The 20,085-nt window shown below is 40.2% G+C and overlaps 1 protein-coding gene across 3 annotated transcripts in view; it reads left to right on the top strand.

Moving 5' to 3' along the window:
- Positions 1-19,592, top strand: part of LOC134355032 (serine/threonine-protein kinase N2-like) — a 160,186-nt gene extending 140,594 nt beyond the window's left edge. For 2 of the 3 annotated variants that reach the window (XM_063064693.1, XM_063064695.1), the window contains 5 exons: positions 3,134-3,210; positions 3,788-3,930; positions 4,019-4,126; positions 10,037-10,117; positions 14,332-19,591. In XM_063064693.1, coding sequence (XP_062920763.1) covers positions 3,134-3,210; positions 3,788-3,930; positions 4,019-4,126; positions 10,037-10,117; positions 14,332-14,535 — 613 coding nt within the window. In that variant the 3' untranslated portion in view covers positions 14,536-19,591. Of the gene's footprint in view, positions 1-3,133; positions 3,211-3,787; positions 3,931-4,018; positions 4,127-10,036; positions 10,118-14,331 lie in introns of all 3 variants that reach the window. The other variant, XM_063064694.1, reaches the window with a different exon arrangement.
- The last annotated feature ends 493 nt before the right edge of the window (positions 19,593-20,085 follow it).

Below are 20,085 nucleotides of genomic sequence, written 5' to 3'. Positions count from 1 at the left end.
CTGGATGATGGGGTGGTAAATTGGATGAGTAAGTATGCAGATGATACTAAGATAGGTGGAGTTGTGGATAATGAAGTAGGTTTTCAAAGCTTGCAGAGAGATTTTGGCCAGTTAGAAGAGTGAGCTGAAAGATGGCAGATGGAGTTTAATGCTGATAAATGTGAGGTGCTATATTTTGGTAGGACTAATCAAAATAGGACATACATGGTAAATGGTAGGGCATTGAAGAATGCAGTAGAACAGAGGGATCTAGGAATAATGGTGCATAGTTCCCTTAAGGTGGAATCTCATGTGGATAGGGTGGGGGAGAAAGCTTTTGGTATGCTGGCTTTTAGAAATCAGAGCATTGAGTATAGGAGTTGGGATGTAATGTTGAAATTGTACAAGGCATTGGTGAGGCCAAATTTGGAGTATTGTGTACAGTTCTGGTCACCGAATTATAGGAAAGATGTCAACAAAATAGAGAGAGTACAGAGAAGGTTTACTAGAATGTTACCTGGGTTTCATCACCTAAGTTACAGAGAAAGGTCTTTATCCTCTGGAACATAAAAGGTTGAGGGGGGACTTGATAAAGATAGTTAAAATTATGAGGGGGATAGATAGAGTTGACGTGGATAGGCTTTTTCCATTGAGAGTCGGGGAGATTCAAACAAGAGGACATGAGTTGAGAGTTAAAGGGCAAAAGATTAGGGGTAACATGAGGGGTAACTTCTTTACTCAGAGAGTCGTAGCTGTGTGGAACGAGCTTCCAGCGGAAGGTGTTGAGGCAGGTTCGATGTTGTCGTTTAAAGTTAAATTGGACAGCTATATGGACAGGAAAGGAATGGAGGGTTATGGGCTGAGTGCAGGTCGGTGGGAGTAGGTGAGAGTAAGAGTTCAGCACGGACTAGAAGGGCCGAGATAGCTGTTTCTGTGCTGTAATTGTTATTTGGTTATATGGTTAATCCAAGGACTTGTATTCCAAGGCCCCTCTGTTCCTTCCAAAGACCCTACAATTCTTGTTGTATGTCATAGCCTCATTAGCATTCCCAAACTACATAACCTGGTTTGTTTTTGAATCATTCCCTAACTTATTAACAAGTGCAGAATTAATGATACACTTTACTCCAACTATCAGAAATGTTGTATATTCACACTTGATTGCTGACAAAATAAATTTGCTTTCTTGATAAATCTCTGCAAATTGCAGTTTTAACTACTAGGCCAATTTCCTAAACACTGCTCAAATATCGATCACTAAACATAGCTTAACACACATGAGAAGTAAACAGTGCATGGGCAAAATCTGGTTTGGGGGAAGGGTGATGCACTACTAAGATTATTTGATGCAGAAATATGTGATTGCTTTGCAGCAGCTTTACATTCCTTGAACAAATGAAAGCCTGTAACAGGTATTTGGAAGTAATTGAATTGGTAATGTTATCTTGGGCCTTTCAGATAATATAATTTGAATCCTTTGATGAGATTACTGCTTGGTGGTTCCTCCTGATATTCTAATTTTAACCCAGAAACTGAATAAATGTTTATCAGTTGACCTTTACAAACCTCCTCTGAGCATTTGTCATCAAATGTAATCTGTTAACAGTAAATTTTGTCTCCAGATTAAGAAAAAAGGATTAGTATTGGTCGGAGTCTGAGAGTAATCCCTTGATTGTTGATCTCTTTGCAGACTATTGAAATACCAGGTTAAAGGAAAAAAGTGGAGGCTAGCAACTTTTTTTTAGCCTCAGTGATAAGAAAGCCTTCAAAAACAGTACTTGGGACAAAATGATTTTCTAGTTGCAAAATTATAGGCAAATAAAGAGATGCTGTGGTTTATTAAGGGTCGTGTTTTACTAATTTATAAGAGATGAGGTTAGTGAAGGTTACTGCTGTGCAGATGAACTTTTTATGTTGATTAAGTTCAAAAGCATTTGGAAATATAGTCATTAACAAAATGAAAACCCATGGGATATAGGGGTGGCAGTAACACAGTTTTCAAATTGGTTAATTGGCAGAAAGGAGAATAAAATGATTGTTTTTTATAACCAAAGTTAAATAGTGAAGCGATGATCCCCTAAATTGGTATTGTGACCCTTTGCTCCTTTTTATGTCTTGAGCATAATTTCAAACTTTGTAGAAAAACGTGTGGCCAATGAAACTTGTACTGAGCAATGTGAAGAATAAGGAAAGACCATGTGAATTAAATGGTGCAATATAAAAAAGGATGGATATGCAGAAAGGCCTGGGTGAGCATATGAACAAATTCTTGAAGTGAGAGAACAAATTGAAAAGTCTGCCTTAAAAAAATATTGGAACCCTGCTTGGATTAAAATATACAAGTGTAAGAAAGTAATATTGAATTGTTATTATGACTAATTGGTTTCTATGTGATGTTAACTGGTTCTGAACTTTAGGAAGGATGCTAAAGCTTTGAAGTGATTCCAGTGATTGAAGTGATTTAATTGAATGGTACTCGGGATGAGTAGCTGCCATTCTGTGGAAACTAGAGAAAATGGGAGTATCTCTTTAATCAGAGAAGTTTAATAGGAGATTTAATAAAGTTGTTGGAACTCCTGAATGGATTTGATGGAATCTGTTTTCAGTTGTGGAAGAGTAGAAAAATTGAGGATGTAAATTTGAAGTGATTGCCAGAAATGGGGATTTGTGCTCCGTGGCGCACTGCCTGTCTATTGAAAGTAGACTCACTGGTAAGTAATAATTAGATGAATACTTGAAGGGCAAAGCTGCAAGGCTGAGGAAAAAGAGCATGGGAGTGATATTAATTGAATAACTCCATCAAATTTACAGCATGGGCACATTGGACAAATGGCCTTTTTTATGAGCAAGCATGTGCACAGTAGACCAAAGTGTATCTTTCAGTGGCAAATAAACAGCACTCTATTTCAACTTGACGTTATTTGGCAAAGCTCAAGTGGAAGGAGTTTTTCAAAGCTGAACTTGTGCTTAAAGTTATCTCCATCAATATTCATGTGGCTATCTGAACTGTACAACAGGAGAAAATAACAACTTGTTCCCTGCTCTTACTCCTGTCCTCTTAACCCCAAAGCTATTGAATGGCAATGGATTTGTTTCCATATCTTCAGCAAACGTATAATGACAATGATTTAATGCATATCTTGTCATCTTCCAGAGACTTAAAGCTAGATAATCTGTTGTTGGACAGTGACGGCTATGTCAAGATTGCAGACTTTGGTCTTTGTAAGGAGGGTAGGTACTTAAATTCTTGAAGTTCACTGTTCCTGAAATTTCTCCACATGTTAGCACAATAATTGATCCGTGGCAAAATGCCTTATGTTATTAGTTTGTTCAATTGGCCTGTTCTCATTATGCAAATCATAATTTATATAAGTATTATAACCCCAAATTAAAACTCATGCTGTAACGTTTTTATAATTAAAATCATCTACAGCATAGAAACGTGCCCTTTAATCTGTGCTGAACTGTTATTCTGCCAAATTCCATCAACCTGTACCTGGACCATAGCCTTCCACACCCCTCCCATCTATGTACTTATCCAGACTTCTCTTAAATATTGCAATCAACATGTATCCACCACTTTTGCTGGCAGCTCCCCCTCAGGTATTATTTTTGTAGTCATAACATATTTCCATATGGTCTGCGATATTCTATTCAGCACCTACACAACTGTGAATTCAGAAGTATGTTTCTTGAATGTCTCAATTTATTATGTACTGTTATTAAAGATAATTTTAATTGTATAACTGCACACTCCAAAAAATGTTTAACTACAAGTGATTGGCTCATTTGTCATCATTAACTTCAGGTATGGGTTTTGGAGATCGAACGAGTACATTTTGTGGCACTCCTGAATTTCTCGCTCCAGAAGTGCTGACAGAGACGTCATACACAAGAGCGGTTGACTGGTGGGGACTGGGTGTTCTTATCTATGAGATGTTGGTTGGTGAGGTAAGAAAGAGCACTTGGGTTGACTGTTGTTTAAATCCACTATACATTTAACAATAAATGATTACACTCTATTTTCTGCTCTTGTTAGTCACCTTTTCCTGGTGATGACGAAGAAGAAGTTTTTGACAGCATTGTGAATGATGAAGTGCGATATCCAAGATTCCTATCCACAGATTCCATCTCCATCATGAGAAGGGTATGTCTCAGTATTTCCTTTAAGAAAATACATAACTATTTTGAGAAATATAGGAAGGTATACTATCCAGATGGATCAATAATCCTTCTATTTCTTTTGGCATAGCTTTTCAGAACTATATGTCTACAATATTTGTTTTCTGGATTTTCAAACTCATTGAATTTTCAGTCATCAAACTAAATGATGGGATCTAAAGTTATGCAGATACATTTTAAAATTAAGGTAGCTGTGCCTGAAGATAACAGGTATAAAAGTTCAGTTTTTCATTTATCATATATACATCGTTTTGTACCAATATCCCTTCCTGTTTGTATTTCTCTCAATTCATTTACTATGTGGATTCTTACAAATTCTATCATTGTCTTTGATTTTTCTTTCCACTGTATTACCTCATCATATGATATAGCCAAGAAATAAATAATTTGTTTAGAACAGCAAAGCTGCTTATAAATATCTACTATGTGTAGTACTTTCTGTATTTAAACACAACATTCCCTCAGGCTGTGAGACATAGAAACAGTGAAAATAGGTGCAGGAGTAGGCCATTCGGCCCTTCGTGCCTGCACCGCCATTTATTATGATCATGGCTGATCATCCAACTCAGAACCCTGCACCAGCCTTCCCTCCATACCCCCTGATCCCCGTAGCCACAAGGGCCATATCTAACTCCCTCTTAAATATAGCCAATGAACCGGCCTCAACTGTTTCCTGTGGCAGAGAATTCCACAGATTCACCACTCTCTGTGTGAAGAAGTTTTTCCTAATCTCGGTCCTAAAAGGCTTCCCCTTTATCCTCAAACTGTGACCCCTTGTTCTGGACTTCCCTAACATCAGGAACAATCTTCCTGCATGTAGCCTGTCCAATCCCTTTAGGATTTTATACGTTTCAATCAGATCCCCCCTCAATCTTCTAAATTCCAACGAGTACAAGCCCAGTTCATCCAGTCTTTCTTCATATGAAAGTCCTGCCATCCCAGGAATCAATCTGGTGAACCTTCTTTGTACTCCCTCTATGGCAAGGATGTCTTTCCTCAGATTAGGGGACCAAAACTGCACACAATACTCCAGGTGTGGTCTCACCAAGGCCTTGTACAACTGCAGTAGTACCTCCCTGCTCCTGTACTCGAATCCTCTCGCTATAAATGCCAGCATACCATTCGCCTTTTTCACCGCCTGCTGTACCTGCATGCCCACTTTCAATGACTGGTGTATAATGACACCCAGGTCTCGTTGCACCTCCCCTTTTCCTAATCGGCCACCATTCAGATAATAATGGATAATGAGACTAATGGATACCCTACCACCACCAACGTCTTGTTACTAGCACAGCGAACTATTTACTGTTTATCTGTGCTGTGCACTACATGCACTTTGAATTATATTTTATAAACTTACTTGTGGTTATTTATGTGCTGTGTGTGATATATGTATTGTGGGTGCACCATGGTCTGGAGGAACGTTTTTTTTGGTTGTATATATGTACAGTCAAATGACAAAAAACTTGACCTAGAACTTGAAACAAGTATTCAAAAATTAATTGAGTTCATTGATCACACACTTTCAGAAGGGGTCCAGCCAGAAGAGTCCTTCTCTTATTTAATCTCCTTTTATGTATCAAGAACTATTTGACCATACTCAAGTTCCAGAATTTTGATTTGTTAAAGCATGTATAGTGTCAGGGAAGCATGTCTGTGAAGTATAACATGAAGAAGAGTTCCATCTCCAGTAATTTAAAGTTGTAACGTAATCTACTGTTAAATCTATTTTGTATACTAGTGACGTGTTAACATCAAGATTTACCATGTACTAACATACCAAATTCAATAGATCAGAAATTAGTTTCTCTGTAAATGTATGACCCCCAAGTTCCTTCTGAAATCATAGATTCAAAAAATCCTTTCTCTGTGAGTGGTGGACATTGCTGGAAAATGAGTTGATGTATCATCTCATTGCATCTATATACTACTAAAACTCTCATGCTCTGTTCGTTTGTGACCTCCAATTAGCGCAAACGGTGGACTACAGCGGCACTATTTTTGGCTAAATCGATTTAAATGCGCTAACTTACAGAATGCAGGCAAAGTCCAGGGTTATATATTCATATAAAATTGCTCACTCGCCAAAATCAACAGCCCTGCTTTCACCTGAGAGCCGATGTCAGCCATGATGGAAACCGCGACACGACACCACGACACATGCATACGGCCAACCTTAGAAGTGACTCACGATGCTCACAGTAGCAACACCAACCGGAGCAAAAGGGCAGGGCATCTCTATTTTGAGCGGTCACATTCTGCTAATCACCATCAGCATGTGCAGGATTGGGACAGATCAAACTGAGACCCATCAATAAGAGATAATTAAATCTTATTGTAATGACGTACTTCGAGACACCCATCAAACCCTTTGCTGCAGTCAAAGGACAGTGGTGACTATATCACATCCATTTAACTCCAACCACATCATCAAGAATAATCAGCATCCTGGAGGCTTTGGTGTTATTGCTATGTGTCTTCTATCCAGCATTAGAGTAAAAAAAATATGGTCAGCCTAATTATGCCGTGTGGAAAGAGAATGGGGAAATTATGGTCAAGAGATGACGCCCAAACGTCATCGGGAAATGGCAAGGAGAGGGAGAGAAGAACTGGATGAAGCCAGAGCCGCACGACTCCAGGATCAAAGAGTCAGGACAAAAAAGATGAGGGAAGAAGAGACAGAGGAGGAGAGGCATGCACATCTCCAAAATGACAACAACTGGCGTCGAAGGAGGGAGAGACAAAGGAGCTGAGAAATGTATGTCTCCAGGATCAGAGACAAACAACAAACTGCAGAAGAGGTGAAGAGACGGGGGATGAAAGGGCTGCACGTCTCCAGAATGACAAAAACAGGCACAGAAGGAGGAGAGACGAAGAGACAAAGGAGCAGCGAAATGCACGTCTCCAAGATCAGAGACAAAGAATAAACAGAAGAGTTGAAGAGATGGCGGATGAAAGGACTGCACATCTCCAGAATGACAACGAGAGGCGCAAGGGTGGCAGATCAACCAGAAATGATGCCATCAAAAGTGTCCTTCGTTAAACGAGGAGGAGCTATATTTGCCTTGTTATGCGTCATTCTTCTTTAATAAACTGAGGTTTTCTTCTTCAATTTCCAAAGCAAAACAATACCAGTAGCATTCAGGAAAATTTAATGTTCATTCTGGTCACACCAGACTGCACTACCCTTCTCTCAAAGGGTGCCCCAACGGGTCACCCCATTGTCTTACGATTATAAAAATAAGTTCTTTAACTTGAATGAGCTAGAGAACTGGGGCATAAAATATTGATTTCGAAATGAGATGTGACTGATGTTTAGCACTATGATCATGAAAGATCTGTTGAAATAAGTAAATTGTGATCATTTACGTGTTGTGTGTGATGTTTTACTGTTGTAAGCCATTTCACATATAGAAGATATAATGCATGCTTCATATACAGTTGAAATCAGAAGTTTACATACACCTTAGCCAAATATATTTAAGCTCAGTTTTTCACAATTCCTGACATTTAATCCTAGAAAACGTTCCCTGTCTTAGGTCAGTTAGGATCACTATTTTGAGAATGTGAAATGTCAGAATAATAGTAGAGAGAATGATTTATTTCAGCTTTTATTTCTTTCATCACTTTCCCAGTGCGTCAGAAGTTTACATACACCTTTTTAGTATTTGGTAGCATTGCCTTTAAATTGTTTAACTTGGGTCAAACGTTTTGGGTAGCCTTCCACAAGCTTCTCACAGTAAGTTACACTGGTGTAATTGAGTCAGGTTTGTAGGCCTCCTTGCTCGCACATGCTTTTTCAGTTCTGTCCACAAATTTTCTATTGGATTGAGGTCAGGGCTTTGTGATGGCCACTCCAATACCTTGACTTTGTTATCCTTAAGCAATTTTGCCATAACTTTGGAGGTATGCTTGGGGTCATTGTCCATTTGGAAGACCCATTTGCGACCTAGCTTTAACTTCGTGGCTGATGTCTTGAGATGTTGCTTCAATATATCCACATAATTTTCCTTCCTCATGATGCCATCTATTTTGTGAAGTGCATGAGTCCTCCTGCAGCAAAGCCCCCTGACAACATGCTGCCACCCCCATGCTTCACGGTTGGGATGGTGTTCTTCAGCTTGCAAGCCTCACCCTTTTTCCTCCAAACATAATGATGGTCATTATGGCCAAACAGTTCAATTTTTGTTTCATCAGACCAGAGGACATTTCTCCAAAAAGTAAGATCTTTGTCCCCATGTGCACTTGCAAACTGTAGTCTGGCTTTTTTCTAGCAGTTTTGGAGCAGTGGCTTCTTCCTTGCTGAGCAACCTTTCAGGTTATGTCGATATAGCACTTGCTTTTCTCTGGATATAGATACTTGTCTACCTGTTTCCTCCAGCATCTTCACAAGGTCCTTTGCTGTTGTTCTGGGATTGATTTGCACTTTTCGCGCCAAAGTACGTTCATCTCTAGGAGACAGAATGTGTCTCCTTCCTGAGCGGTATGATGGCTGCGTGGTCCCATGGTGTTTATGCTTGCGTACTGTTGTTTGTACAGATGAACGTGGTACCTTCAGGCGTTTGGAAATTGCTCCCAAGGATGAACCAGACGACATCATTTTCTGACCTCAATCCAATAGAAAATTTCTGGGCAGAACTGAAAAAGCGTGTGCGAGCAAGGAGGCCTACAAACCTGACTCAGTTACACCAGTTCTGTCTGGAGGAATGGAACAAAATTTCAGCAACTTACTGTAAGAAGCTTGTGGAAGGCTACCCAAAACATTTCACCCAAGTTAAACAATTTAAAGGCAATGCTACCAAATACCAAAAAAGTGTATGTAAACTTCTACCCCACTGGGAAAGTGATGAAAAAAATAAAAGCCGAAATAAATCATTCTCTCTACTATTATTCTGACATTTCACATTCTTAAAATAAAGTAGTGATCCTAACTGACGTAAGACAGGGAATGTTTTCTAGGATTAAATGTCAGGAATTGTGAAAAACTGAGTTTAAATGTATTTGGCTAAGGTGTATGTAAACTTCTGACTTCAACTGTAAATGAATCTGAATCAGAATCTGGTATATTGTCATTGACATTAGTTTGGAAATTTGTTTTCTGGTAACTGTACAGACATAACAAATTAAGATAAGTTACAATATGAAGAAATAGCTCATGCAAAAGAGGAATAGTGAGGTATTGTTCTTGGGTTCATTATCCGTTCAGAAATCTGATGGCTAAGGGGAAGAAGCTGTTCCTAAAATGTTGAGCATGTGTCTTCCTGTTCCTATACCTTCTCCCTGATGATAGAAATGAGAACAGGGCCTTTCCTGGGTGGTGAGAGTTCCTAATGATGGATGCTGCCTCCATTTCCATAGCAAGGTACAGAGGTCCAGGTTATGAAGCTTATTGATTAGAACTGAGGGGATGATGGTGTTGAATGCTCAGCTGTAATGATAAATAGGAGCCTGACATAGGTATTTCTGTTGTCCGGGTGGTCCAAAGCTCAGTGGACAGTCAGTGAGATTGCATCCACTACAGATCTGTTGTGGTGGTAGGCAAATTGTAGGTCTAGGTCCTTGCTCAGGAAAAAGTTCATTCTAGCCATGATCAACCTCTCATCACAGCACTTCATCACAGTGGATCTGAGTGCTGCTGGGCAATAATGCAAATTTATTGTGGCTGTGGTACCTTAGGGGTATTGAAATTAGTATTGTGTTTATAGTATTGATCTCATTTCGAGATCAATAATTCCATCCAGATAAAGGTCCATTTTCAAAAACCAGTTTGTTATCGTTTGTTTATGATTAGGTTGAACAGTAATTTATTTGCACCATTGATCTCTCTCTGCAAATAGGTTATTTAAACACTAATTACCATTATTGTCATTTTTAGCTTCTTAGAAGGAATCCAGAGAGACGCCTGGGAGCAAGCGAAAGAGACGCAGAAGATGTAAAGAAACAAACATTCTTCAGAGTAAGGGCTTTTTTTTTTGTTGTTTTTCAAATTCTGTAACCTTTGAAAGTGGCATATACAAGTAGTGTAGCCATGAGCATGATACTGTTACAGTGCCACCGATCAGGGTTCAATTCACACTGCTGGTAAGTGTTTTTCATTCTCCATGGATTTCCTTTTGGTAGGTTTCCTCCTGCATTCTGAAGACTTGTGGGTTAGTTGGTCACATGAGCAGGGCGGGCTTGTTGGGCCATAAGGGCCTGTTACCGTGCTGTATCTCAAAATACAATTTAAAAGTGGAACAGAGGTAGTGGCTGGGTACAGTGGTTTCATGTGGCTCTAAGTGATTCTAAAAGTATGGACTATGTGATTGTTTATTATGATGAATCAGAGGACAAAACTCTAGGTTAGATTATAACTGGCCAAACACTCAGAATATAAAACAAAGGTTGTGGGAACAAACGATTTAATTGTATCAGAATACAAGTTACGTTAACACACCACTGTCTGCTTCAACAGACTTGGTAAACAGTTGAATAACATTTCCAAAGTCTATTTAGGTGAAGTGACAAAAGAACAGATTATGTTCCCAGGCTTTTAATCAGTATGAAAAAGCTACATTGAAGTTAGACTTTTATTGTTACTGCAAATTTGAGGTGATACTTCTGTTGTATTGTGAATCCTGAATTAGATGCCGTCCTTCCTTCCCATAGTTCTCGTGTGTAGGATATTTGCTTGACGTTATACGAAGTTTAATGCCAGTTTTGCTATTATGAAAAATGCTCTGGAAGATTTTGTAATTTCTCAGTTATGCAAGTATTCCTATACATTTTCTCCAAGTACCATTAGAGCAGTTTAAGGTGTTTTGTGTACACCCAGTGGCCACTTTATTAGGTACAGGAGTGTAACCCAGTGTGATCTTCTGCTATTCTGGCCAATTCACTTCAAGGTTTGACGTGTTGTGCATTCAGAGATGCTCTTCTGCACACCACTGTTGTAATATGGGGTTATTTGAGCTGCTGTCACCTTTCTGTTAGCTTGAACCAGTCTGGCCATTCTCCTCTAACCTCTCATTAACAGGGTGCTTTTGCCCACAGAACTCCTGTTCACTGGATGTTTATTTGTGTTTTTTCGTTGCACCATGTAATCTCTAGAGACTGTTCTGCATGAAAATCCCAGGAGATCAGTAGTTTCTGAGATACTCAAACCACCCTGTCTGGCACCAACAATCATTCCACAGTCAAATTCACTTAGATCACATTTCTTCCCCATTCTGGTATTTGGTCTAAACATCAACTGAATATCTTTACCATGTCTGCATCCTTTTACACATTGAATTGCTGTCACACAATTGGCTGATAAGATATTTGCATTAACGAGCAGGTGTACCTAATAAAGTGGCCACTGAGTGTACAAGTACTTCCAGTATTCACTTCCAGGCTGCATTTCTGCTGTGGCTAGGAAATGTAAGTTAGAACCCAGGAAGGTTGCTCTACCTATGAATATTGGATATCATACAAAGGACCCAAACATTTAAAGTAATGGGAGATTGTAGTCTTAAATATACAAGATCTAGGAATGGACATGGGTTCAATGGCAGCTTGATACTGCTGGTTAGATCTTCTGTCTAATCACTTTAGCCTCTTAACAGCCTTTCTATGTAGAAATCTGCCTCAAAGATCTAAAACTTGCTGGAAAATGCTAGCAATTCTGTGGTGAGTTGATGGCATGATTATCTTGTAGGTGTTGACTACTGCATAGAAATACAGACGTTTTGCCACCTGAAGGTCTCTGTGGCAGTTTTATGACTGTACTTATTAGGATCAAGTTGTGAAGCACGAATACTGAACGGAGCTTTTGAAAGTTATAATCAGTTTAGGGGCATTGAACAAGACAAAAGAGTATGGGAGTTACAAGAGATTCTGAAAGTCCAGAGCAACACAACTAAAGTGCTGGAGGAACTCATCAGGTCAGGCAACATCTATGGAAATGAATAAACTTGCATTTCAGGCCAAGACCCTTCTTCAGGATTGGAATGGAAAAGGGAAAGGAGCCAGAATAAGAACATGGTGGGTTGGGGGTGGGAGAGGGGAACACAGGCTTGCCGGGTGAGTGGGGGATGGATAAAGAAAGAAGCTGGCAGTAATAGGTGGAAAAGGTAAAGGGCTGGAAAAGATGGAATCTGATAGGAGAGGGGTGTGGACCATGGGAGAAAGGGAAGGAGGAGGGACACCAGGGGAGGTGATAGGGTGGTAAGAACAATATGTCAGAAAGGTCCAGAGTGGGGAATTGAAGAAGAGGAAAGGGGGAGAGGAAGAAATAACTGGAAGTTGGAGAAATCAATGTTCATGCCATCAGGTTGGAGTCTACCCAGATGGAATTTGAGGTTTTGCTCCTCTAGCCTGAGAGTGGCCTCATCGTGGCAGTAGAGGAGGCCATGAACCACCATGTTGGAATGGGCATTGGAATTAAAATGGTTGGCCTTTGGGAAATCCTGTTTTTTGCAAATGGAGTGAAGGCATTCAACAAAGCAGTCATCCAGTCTATGTCAGATCTCATCAATGTAGAGGAAGCCGCATCGGGAGCACCAGATACAATAGATGCCCCCATCAATTTCATCAACTTTCCCTCCAATTTCACCCTGCCCTTAAATTCACTTGGTCCTTTTCTGACACCTCTGTCCTCTTTCCCAATCTCTGTCTTCATTTCGGGAGAAAAACTGTCTGCCTATGTCTTCTACAAACCTACCAACTGCCACAGTTATTTTAACAATACCTCTGGCCACTCTGCCTCCTGTAAAAGTGCCTTTCACTTTTCTTAGTTCCTTCATCTCCACCAGATCTGTTCCCAGGATGAGGCTTTCTTTGCCAGGGCATCAGAGATGTCGTCGTCCTCCTCCAAAGAATGGGGTTTCCCTTCTTCCACCATTGATGCTGCCCTCACCTACATCTCTTCCATTTCCTGAACATTTGCCATCACCCCCATTTTCCCGCCGCCTTAGCAGGGATAGAGTTCCTCTTATCCTCACCTATGAGGATGACCTCAAGAGTTCCCGCATCCAGAGCATCATTCTCCCAACTTCTGCAATCTTCAACAGGACCCTACTATCATACAAATCTTTATCTCCTCCCCCTCCATTTTTCCACAGAATATTCCCTTGTGTCATTTCTTTATCTATTCATCCCACCCCACTAATCTCCCTCCTGGCACTTATCAATACAAGTGGAAGGTACCCATTCACCTTCTCCCTCACCTTGGTTCAGGGGCCCCAAGGAGTCATTCCTGGTGAGGCAACACGTTACCTACGAATCTGTTGGGGTTGACGACTCTATTTGTTGCTCTCAGTGCGGACTTTTCTACACTGCTGAGACCCGACGGAGATTGGGGGACCGCTTTGTTGAGCACTTCCACTCCACCTGTAGCAAGCAGGATTTCCCCTTGGCTAACCATTTTAATTTCAAGCCATATTCCCTTTCTGACATGTTGGTCTATGACCTCTACTGTCACAATGAGGCCATACTCAGGTTCAAGTGGCAGCACCTCATATTCCATCTGGGTAGCTTACAACCTGATGGCAAGAATGGCGATTTCTCCAACTTCCTGTAATTTCTCCTCCTTCCCTTCCCTCACCTTCAATTCCCCACTCTTGCCTCCCTCTTAACACTTTGCTTCATGCCTATCACCTCCCCCTGCTGCCCCTCCTCCTCCTCTTTCTTCCATGGTTTATTCTCCTCTCCTATCAGATTCCTTCTTCTCCTGCCCTTTACCTTTTCCAGTTCCCAGCTTCTTTCGTAATCCCCCTCCCCCACCTGGCTTCACCTATCACCTTTCAGCTTGTACTTTCCCTCCACCTGCCCCCTTCCCCCACCTTCTTATGGATTCTTCCACCTTCCTATCCAGTCCTGATGAAGTATCTTGGCCCAAAATGTCAACTGTTTATTCATTTCTATAGGTGCTGCCTGACCTGTTGAGTTCCTCCATTGTTGTGTGTGTGTGTGTTGCTCAGGGTTGGGGAGTTGCATTGGGGCCATCCATTGATTGGGCTCGATCATGGATGCTGTGTCCCAGTTATCAATGTGATACGCAAGCCAGTACGAGCCGCATCTGCCCGATGGAGTTGCATACATTTTATAATTCACTTGAACAGAGTAACCATTTTTCCATGTTGTATCTTTACCAAAAACGCTGTAGTGGATATTTTTATTGAACATTCCCATTAATATTTCTTCTTGCAGGCTGTTGATTGGAATGCTTTGTTAGCAAAGAAAGTAAAACCTCCATTCCAGCCCATAATCCAAGACCGGGAAGACGTCAGCAACTTCGATGAAGAATTTACCTCAGAGGCCCCAGTTCTTACACCACCCCGGGAACCAAGGATTCTGGTTGAGGAGGAGCAGGGAATGTTCAAGGACTTTGACTACATAGCAGATTGGTGTTAACTGCAGAAGGCAAACTTTCAAGGAGTAAAAACTGTGAATTCATAGCTGACAGTAGCTCAGAGAAAAGCCCTGTTTGAGACGGCAGTGTGTGCTATCTGTAGTCCTCCAGTTTCATGCAACTGAAGCTCTCTAAAAGAACAGCGAGCAGCAACTTTGGATCTCTTGCTTCTTCAACCACCAGGGAAGTTCTCCTTTCCTGAACATCAGTTTGTGCTCAGTGTGGCCAGTGCCAGAAAATTCCATTGTAGACTTGCACTGTTCTTTGTAACTGTACTGCAGAAACTCTCTTCTTACTATGATCTGTTCACTTTATAAATGGTAGTTGCCTTAAATAGGAGAGGGTGTTGTTAAAAAAAATCATTCCTTGGGCTGGGTTGAAAACTACTTTCTCTGCCCTGTTACCACTGCAGTTTGAGGTGCTATCAGCTGATGACACTACAGAATGATCTCACCTGGCCTAAGGCAGCTTCTGTCTTGACTGCTGATAAAACAAAAATTACTGTGTTTGACCAAACCGTGTGCATTTTAAACAAACTGATTACCTGGCACAGTACTTGGGTCCCAGATTACAGAAAAGCGAATTTGATGCCTTACCTTAATATTGTAAATTTTAATTGTATTTATTATGTAGAATTGCAATATGCCTTAACCTTGAGAGAGAGCACTAAGTGCTTCCAGAGGGAATTTTTTGCAGGTACTGAAAGCCTACCAAAGCCACTTGCCAAACAGCAGCACCACCCCCATGCTCCTAGGTCTGTATGTAACTTGGTGGGCACCGGCCTATTAGTTTCATGAAGAGAAAGTTTGTTTTATTTTTAATGTTTGTAAGTCTTACTCCTTAGGTGTGAAGAACTGGCCATCGATGAGATCATGCTTCCTTTCACACTTACCTTTCCAATAACCCAGATTATTACTTATGATTTACCACGATCAAAGAATGCAAATTTTTTTTATAGTTTGTGTAACATTTAGCCAGTGGATCATTTCTTGTTATCTGCTGTACATGACAACAGTACTCTCAGCTTCTAAGTTCTTATGGAAATGTATACATGCTGTCCGTGTATGTCTGATATTGTATGCTAGTTTTATGTTCACACAGATTTTTATAGTGTTCACATTTAGTACATAGTGGACATGTAAAACCATGTTCTGAATAATAGCTGGTCAGTATGACTTCTAAGTGATGGACCATTATAAAGCATAGATAATGCAAAGACTCAACAGAGCTCTACATGCCATTGATAGCAATTTGGTTATTTTCAGTTTAAGGAAAGGCTTTCCTGCAAACAGCAGAATCTATATCAAAAACTGCACAATTTACAGACACAGTTTAAACATAAGCTACTGTTTTTCCATTCTTTATCCTGTCCTTTTTGTTACAAGAAAGTGACATTAGCAATAAACACTGCAATATTTGGAACAGCAAATGTACATTTTTAGAAAGAACAGTACATGTAAATAAGCAAGATTAATTAATGAAAGTTTTAAATAGTTTTTTTAAAAGTAAACAGCTAGAGAAGGTCTGTTTCCAAAGTGTATAGAGAGAAGAAACTTTTTTAAAAAAGAGAAAATTAAATCATTAATGATGTAGAAGGCAGGGGGAAAGTACAGAGATGAGCTCAAAAGCACAAATTTAATCTCTGTCATTTTTTAAACAAATGTTTTAGTCTGATTTCAAATTATTGAGAATATTTTACATGATATATTCATTATAAAGTGGCTGTTTAAGCACTTTGTAATAAAATGATGAAATGTGTTTTGGAATGGTACACTACTATGCATTAACATTGCCATGTGCCCAACAAAGTCTTTAGTTAAGAAACACTGAAAAGGGTTTTGCAGTCATTACATATAAATGCACAAAATTAAACATTTTAAGTAGGGCATAATTGTTTCCTTGTCCTCTTTTATGTATACCTGCAATGTAATTAATTTTTTACTTGAGCTGAGTTTTTAAAAATTATTCCATATTTCCTGCCTGACTCTGATGTGATAAATGAGAATAGCACCCAAACACAAAGTCCTGATGAAGGATCTTGGCCCGAAACATCAGCTCATTATTTCTCTCAGTAGATGATGCCTGGCCTGCTGATTTCATAAGGTTGTAGAACACTACAGCACAAAAGCAGTCCCTTCAGCTCATCTACTTCATGCCAAACTATTAATCTGTCTAATCTCATTGACCTGCATTGGGACCAGAGACCTCCATTCCCCTCCCATCCATGTACCTATCCAAATTTTCTCTGCACTCTTTCAATCTTACTGACATCTTTCCTGTAGTTAGGTGATCAGAACTAGACACAATACTTCACATTAGGCCTCACCAATGTCTTATACAACTTCAACATTACATCCCAACTCCCGAACTCACAGTACTTAGATTTATGAAGGCCAATGTGCCAAAACCCAAAAGTTTTTCCAGCATTTTGTGTATGATACTCTGGGAATAGTAAAATTCATTTCTAAATTTGCTTTTGGCAATGGATATTCTGTCATTGCAACTTCACATTACAAATATAGAGCTCTTGCTTTCGCTCATTCCAATCTTTTTGCACAGCTGCTGGAAGAATGTTTGATACAGAGCCTAATCCAAGCAACACAGTACATTCATTTACCTTAAAAATAGTTTCTGAATTGTTTTCTCATTGTAACATCTATACAGGCTTCTAACTGGATTAACTGCATTGAATTAAGGTAGAGGTGTTCCATGTGTCTCCAGTCCTCAATTTTCCATAGGTTACTTTGTGGGAAATAATTTTGAGGAAGCACTTCAGCACAGAAACAATTCATTTACACCTGCATATATATCTATGCATCTCTCAAATCTCTATTTCTTTTGACTTGATATGCATATTTTCTATTTCTCCCACTTACATGCTTCCCAGCATGTAATAGCGGATTCCACATTTTACTTGCAATCAGGTTATGTTTCTCCATCACTGACTTTATTGATATTTTCTGCTGTGTTAATGGCCAGTAGTTTTGAACTCGTACAAGAAGTCCCCCCTGTCAACTTGGTGAACATCCTTCATAATTTTTGAAATGCTTGACTTGTGAATATGAGAATAGAATTGGAGGAATATAGAAGGCACACTCAATGGGCCTAATGGCTTAATTCTGCTGGCTATAATTTGGCTATAATCTTCTGGTCTTAAAACATTTGTGGCTCTTTCCACTATTGCCTCACTGTGAAGCTGTGAATGTGCACAGGTTAGCATTGCAATTGTATTTCATGCAATGCTAACCTATCATGATAAACTATAAAGCCTTGCTTGTCCCTTCTTACTTCACTTCTGTTCCCTGTCATCAGGTTTACCTTCCCACATCATTCCATCTAAGATTCCTCCTACCCACTTTTATTATTTTTTTTTGACAGTCATGGTCAAACCAACTGTCCACCTCCCTTGAAGATGTTGCCTTGTCCTTACGTGTTCATTACTCTATCATAGACTTCTGCCTAATAATCTTCCAATCCATTGGAAAATCTTCACATCCAGCCATTTTCCTTCCTCCAGAACTATTCATTCATGACTGCAGCCCATCTACCTCTGAAAAGACTGATAGTTGAGAGGTGTTGGATTGTGCAGTGGAAGCTCGGTGCAACATATCTGTTACTTTTACTTTATCCTGGATCCTCACAATTCATTTAGAACTACATGTGAAGGACAATGTGAACAAATTCTCTGCGTAAACTTGAATTGGGCCTGGTGGATTGGCATGAGGTCTGATCGTGAATCCTGACAGGAATTTTGAATGTGATCAGTCTAGTAGAACTCATTCAACTATACATGAGTGAGTTGAATAACATCCAAAATCAAAACAATGCAAACAGAAACTAGAAATAAACAGTACTGGAAATATCTGATAAAAGGTTATCAGTTTGAACATCTTGTTTTGCCTGCCACGGATGCTGCCTGACCTGCTTTAATTTAGAATTTAGTTTATGAAAGAATCTTTTAAGCCATTCTTGCAAAGTGGAATCAGTTACCTTTAAATGATTTGAAATGTTATTTCCCATACTTTCAAAATATACATATGTCCCTCTACATTGAGTATTTTGCTTCTGTGCACAATAGTTTCTATTTCACTAATACAATATGTGAATGAAGAATTCGGGAATATGGAAGTTGAGAGAGGAGGATAAAAGGAGTGATTCGGGCAAGGCCGGTTTTTATGGGCTGTGCAGGAGTGGAAGTGTCAGCCTAACCTCAGGTGCAAATAAAAGACGGGTAGGTTCGAGCGGAGCAGCCATTATTTGAGTGTGCCAGTGATAGTGTGAAGGCTTTGGCTTAATCTTTTGACATGCATGGGCAGAGTAGTCAGGATGGAATGCTCCTACTGTCAGATCTGGGAATTCAGGATACCTGACAGTTTCCTTGATGACTATATCTGCAGGAAGTGCACCCAACTTCGGCGCCTGACTGACCAGGGCAAGGAGTTGGAGCTGGAGTTGGATGTACTCGGGATTATTGGAGAAACTGAATATATTATAGATGAGATTTTTGAAGAGGTGGTAAGGGGATTAAGGAGTTATTGCTGGGTTCCCCTGTGGCAATAACTCCGTAATCCTCTTAATACTCCTGGTGGTCACCCATCTACTGTCCAAAACCTGTATCCTGGGTGTGACCGCCTCTTCAAAAGTGATGCTGAGGCTTGATAAGGCACTGGTGAGGCCTTACCTCGAGTATTGTGATCAGTTTTCGGCTCCTTTTCTAAGAAAAGATGTGCTGGCGTTGGGAGAATTCAGAGGAGATTCACAAGGATGATTCTGGGTAGGAAAGGGTTTTCATGAGGAACGTTTGATGGCTCTGGGTCTGTACTCACTGGAATTTAGAAGGATGAGGGGGGATCTCAAGAATGTTCTAAGGCCTGGACAGAGTAGATGTGGAAAGGAAGTTTGCCATGATGGGCAATTCTAGGACAAGAGGGCACAGCCTCAAGATAGAGGGGAGTCCATTTAAAACAGAAATGTGGAGAAATTTATTTAGCCGGAGGGTGGTGGCTCGGGATTTATTACCACAAGCAGCTGTGGAAGCCAGGTTGTTGGGTGTATTTAAGGCGGAAATTGGTAAAATTCTTGATGGCCATAGCATCAAAGGTTATGGGTAGAAGGCTGGGGAGTGGGGCTGAAGGGGGGAAAAAAAGGATCAGCCAGCCCGTGATTGAATGGCAGAGCAGACTTGATGAGCTAAGCAGCCTAATTCTGTTCCGTTTGCCCACAACTTCCTGACCTTAACCATCCACGTCCAGTATATGATATCCTTCCTGATCCAGCAAAGCTTTCTTCAAACAGGACCCTATCCTGAAGACCTTCAACAGGATGAAGTGTGTGACTGTGAGGGGAATTTGTGAACTCTAATGATTGCTGGAGATACTATGAAAGATGCTAAGGAGAGTTCTTGCAGTGGTAGTGTGGTTGGTATTGCAGCAATAGTTTGTCAGTAATTTGAACAGTGAATGTTCTGGGCATAAAGGCTCCATTGTCTAGGATGACACTGAGCTTCTTCAATATGCTTTAAGCTTCACTTGGTCAGGTTTGTCAACAGTATT

The sequence above is a fragment of the Mobula hypostoma genome, chromosome 12, assembly GCF_963921235.1.
Source record: "Mobula hypostoma chromosome 12, sMobHyp1.1, whole genome shotgun sequence".
In the NCBI taxonomy this organism is placed as follows: Eukaryota; Metazoa; Chordata; class Chondrichthyes; order Myliobatiformes; family Myliobatidae; genus Mobula; species Mobula hypostoma.
This window is presented reverse-complemented; position numbering and strand designations above follow the sequence as displayed.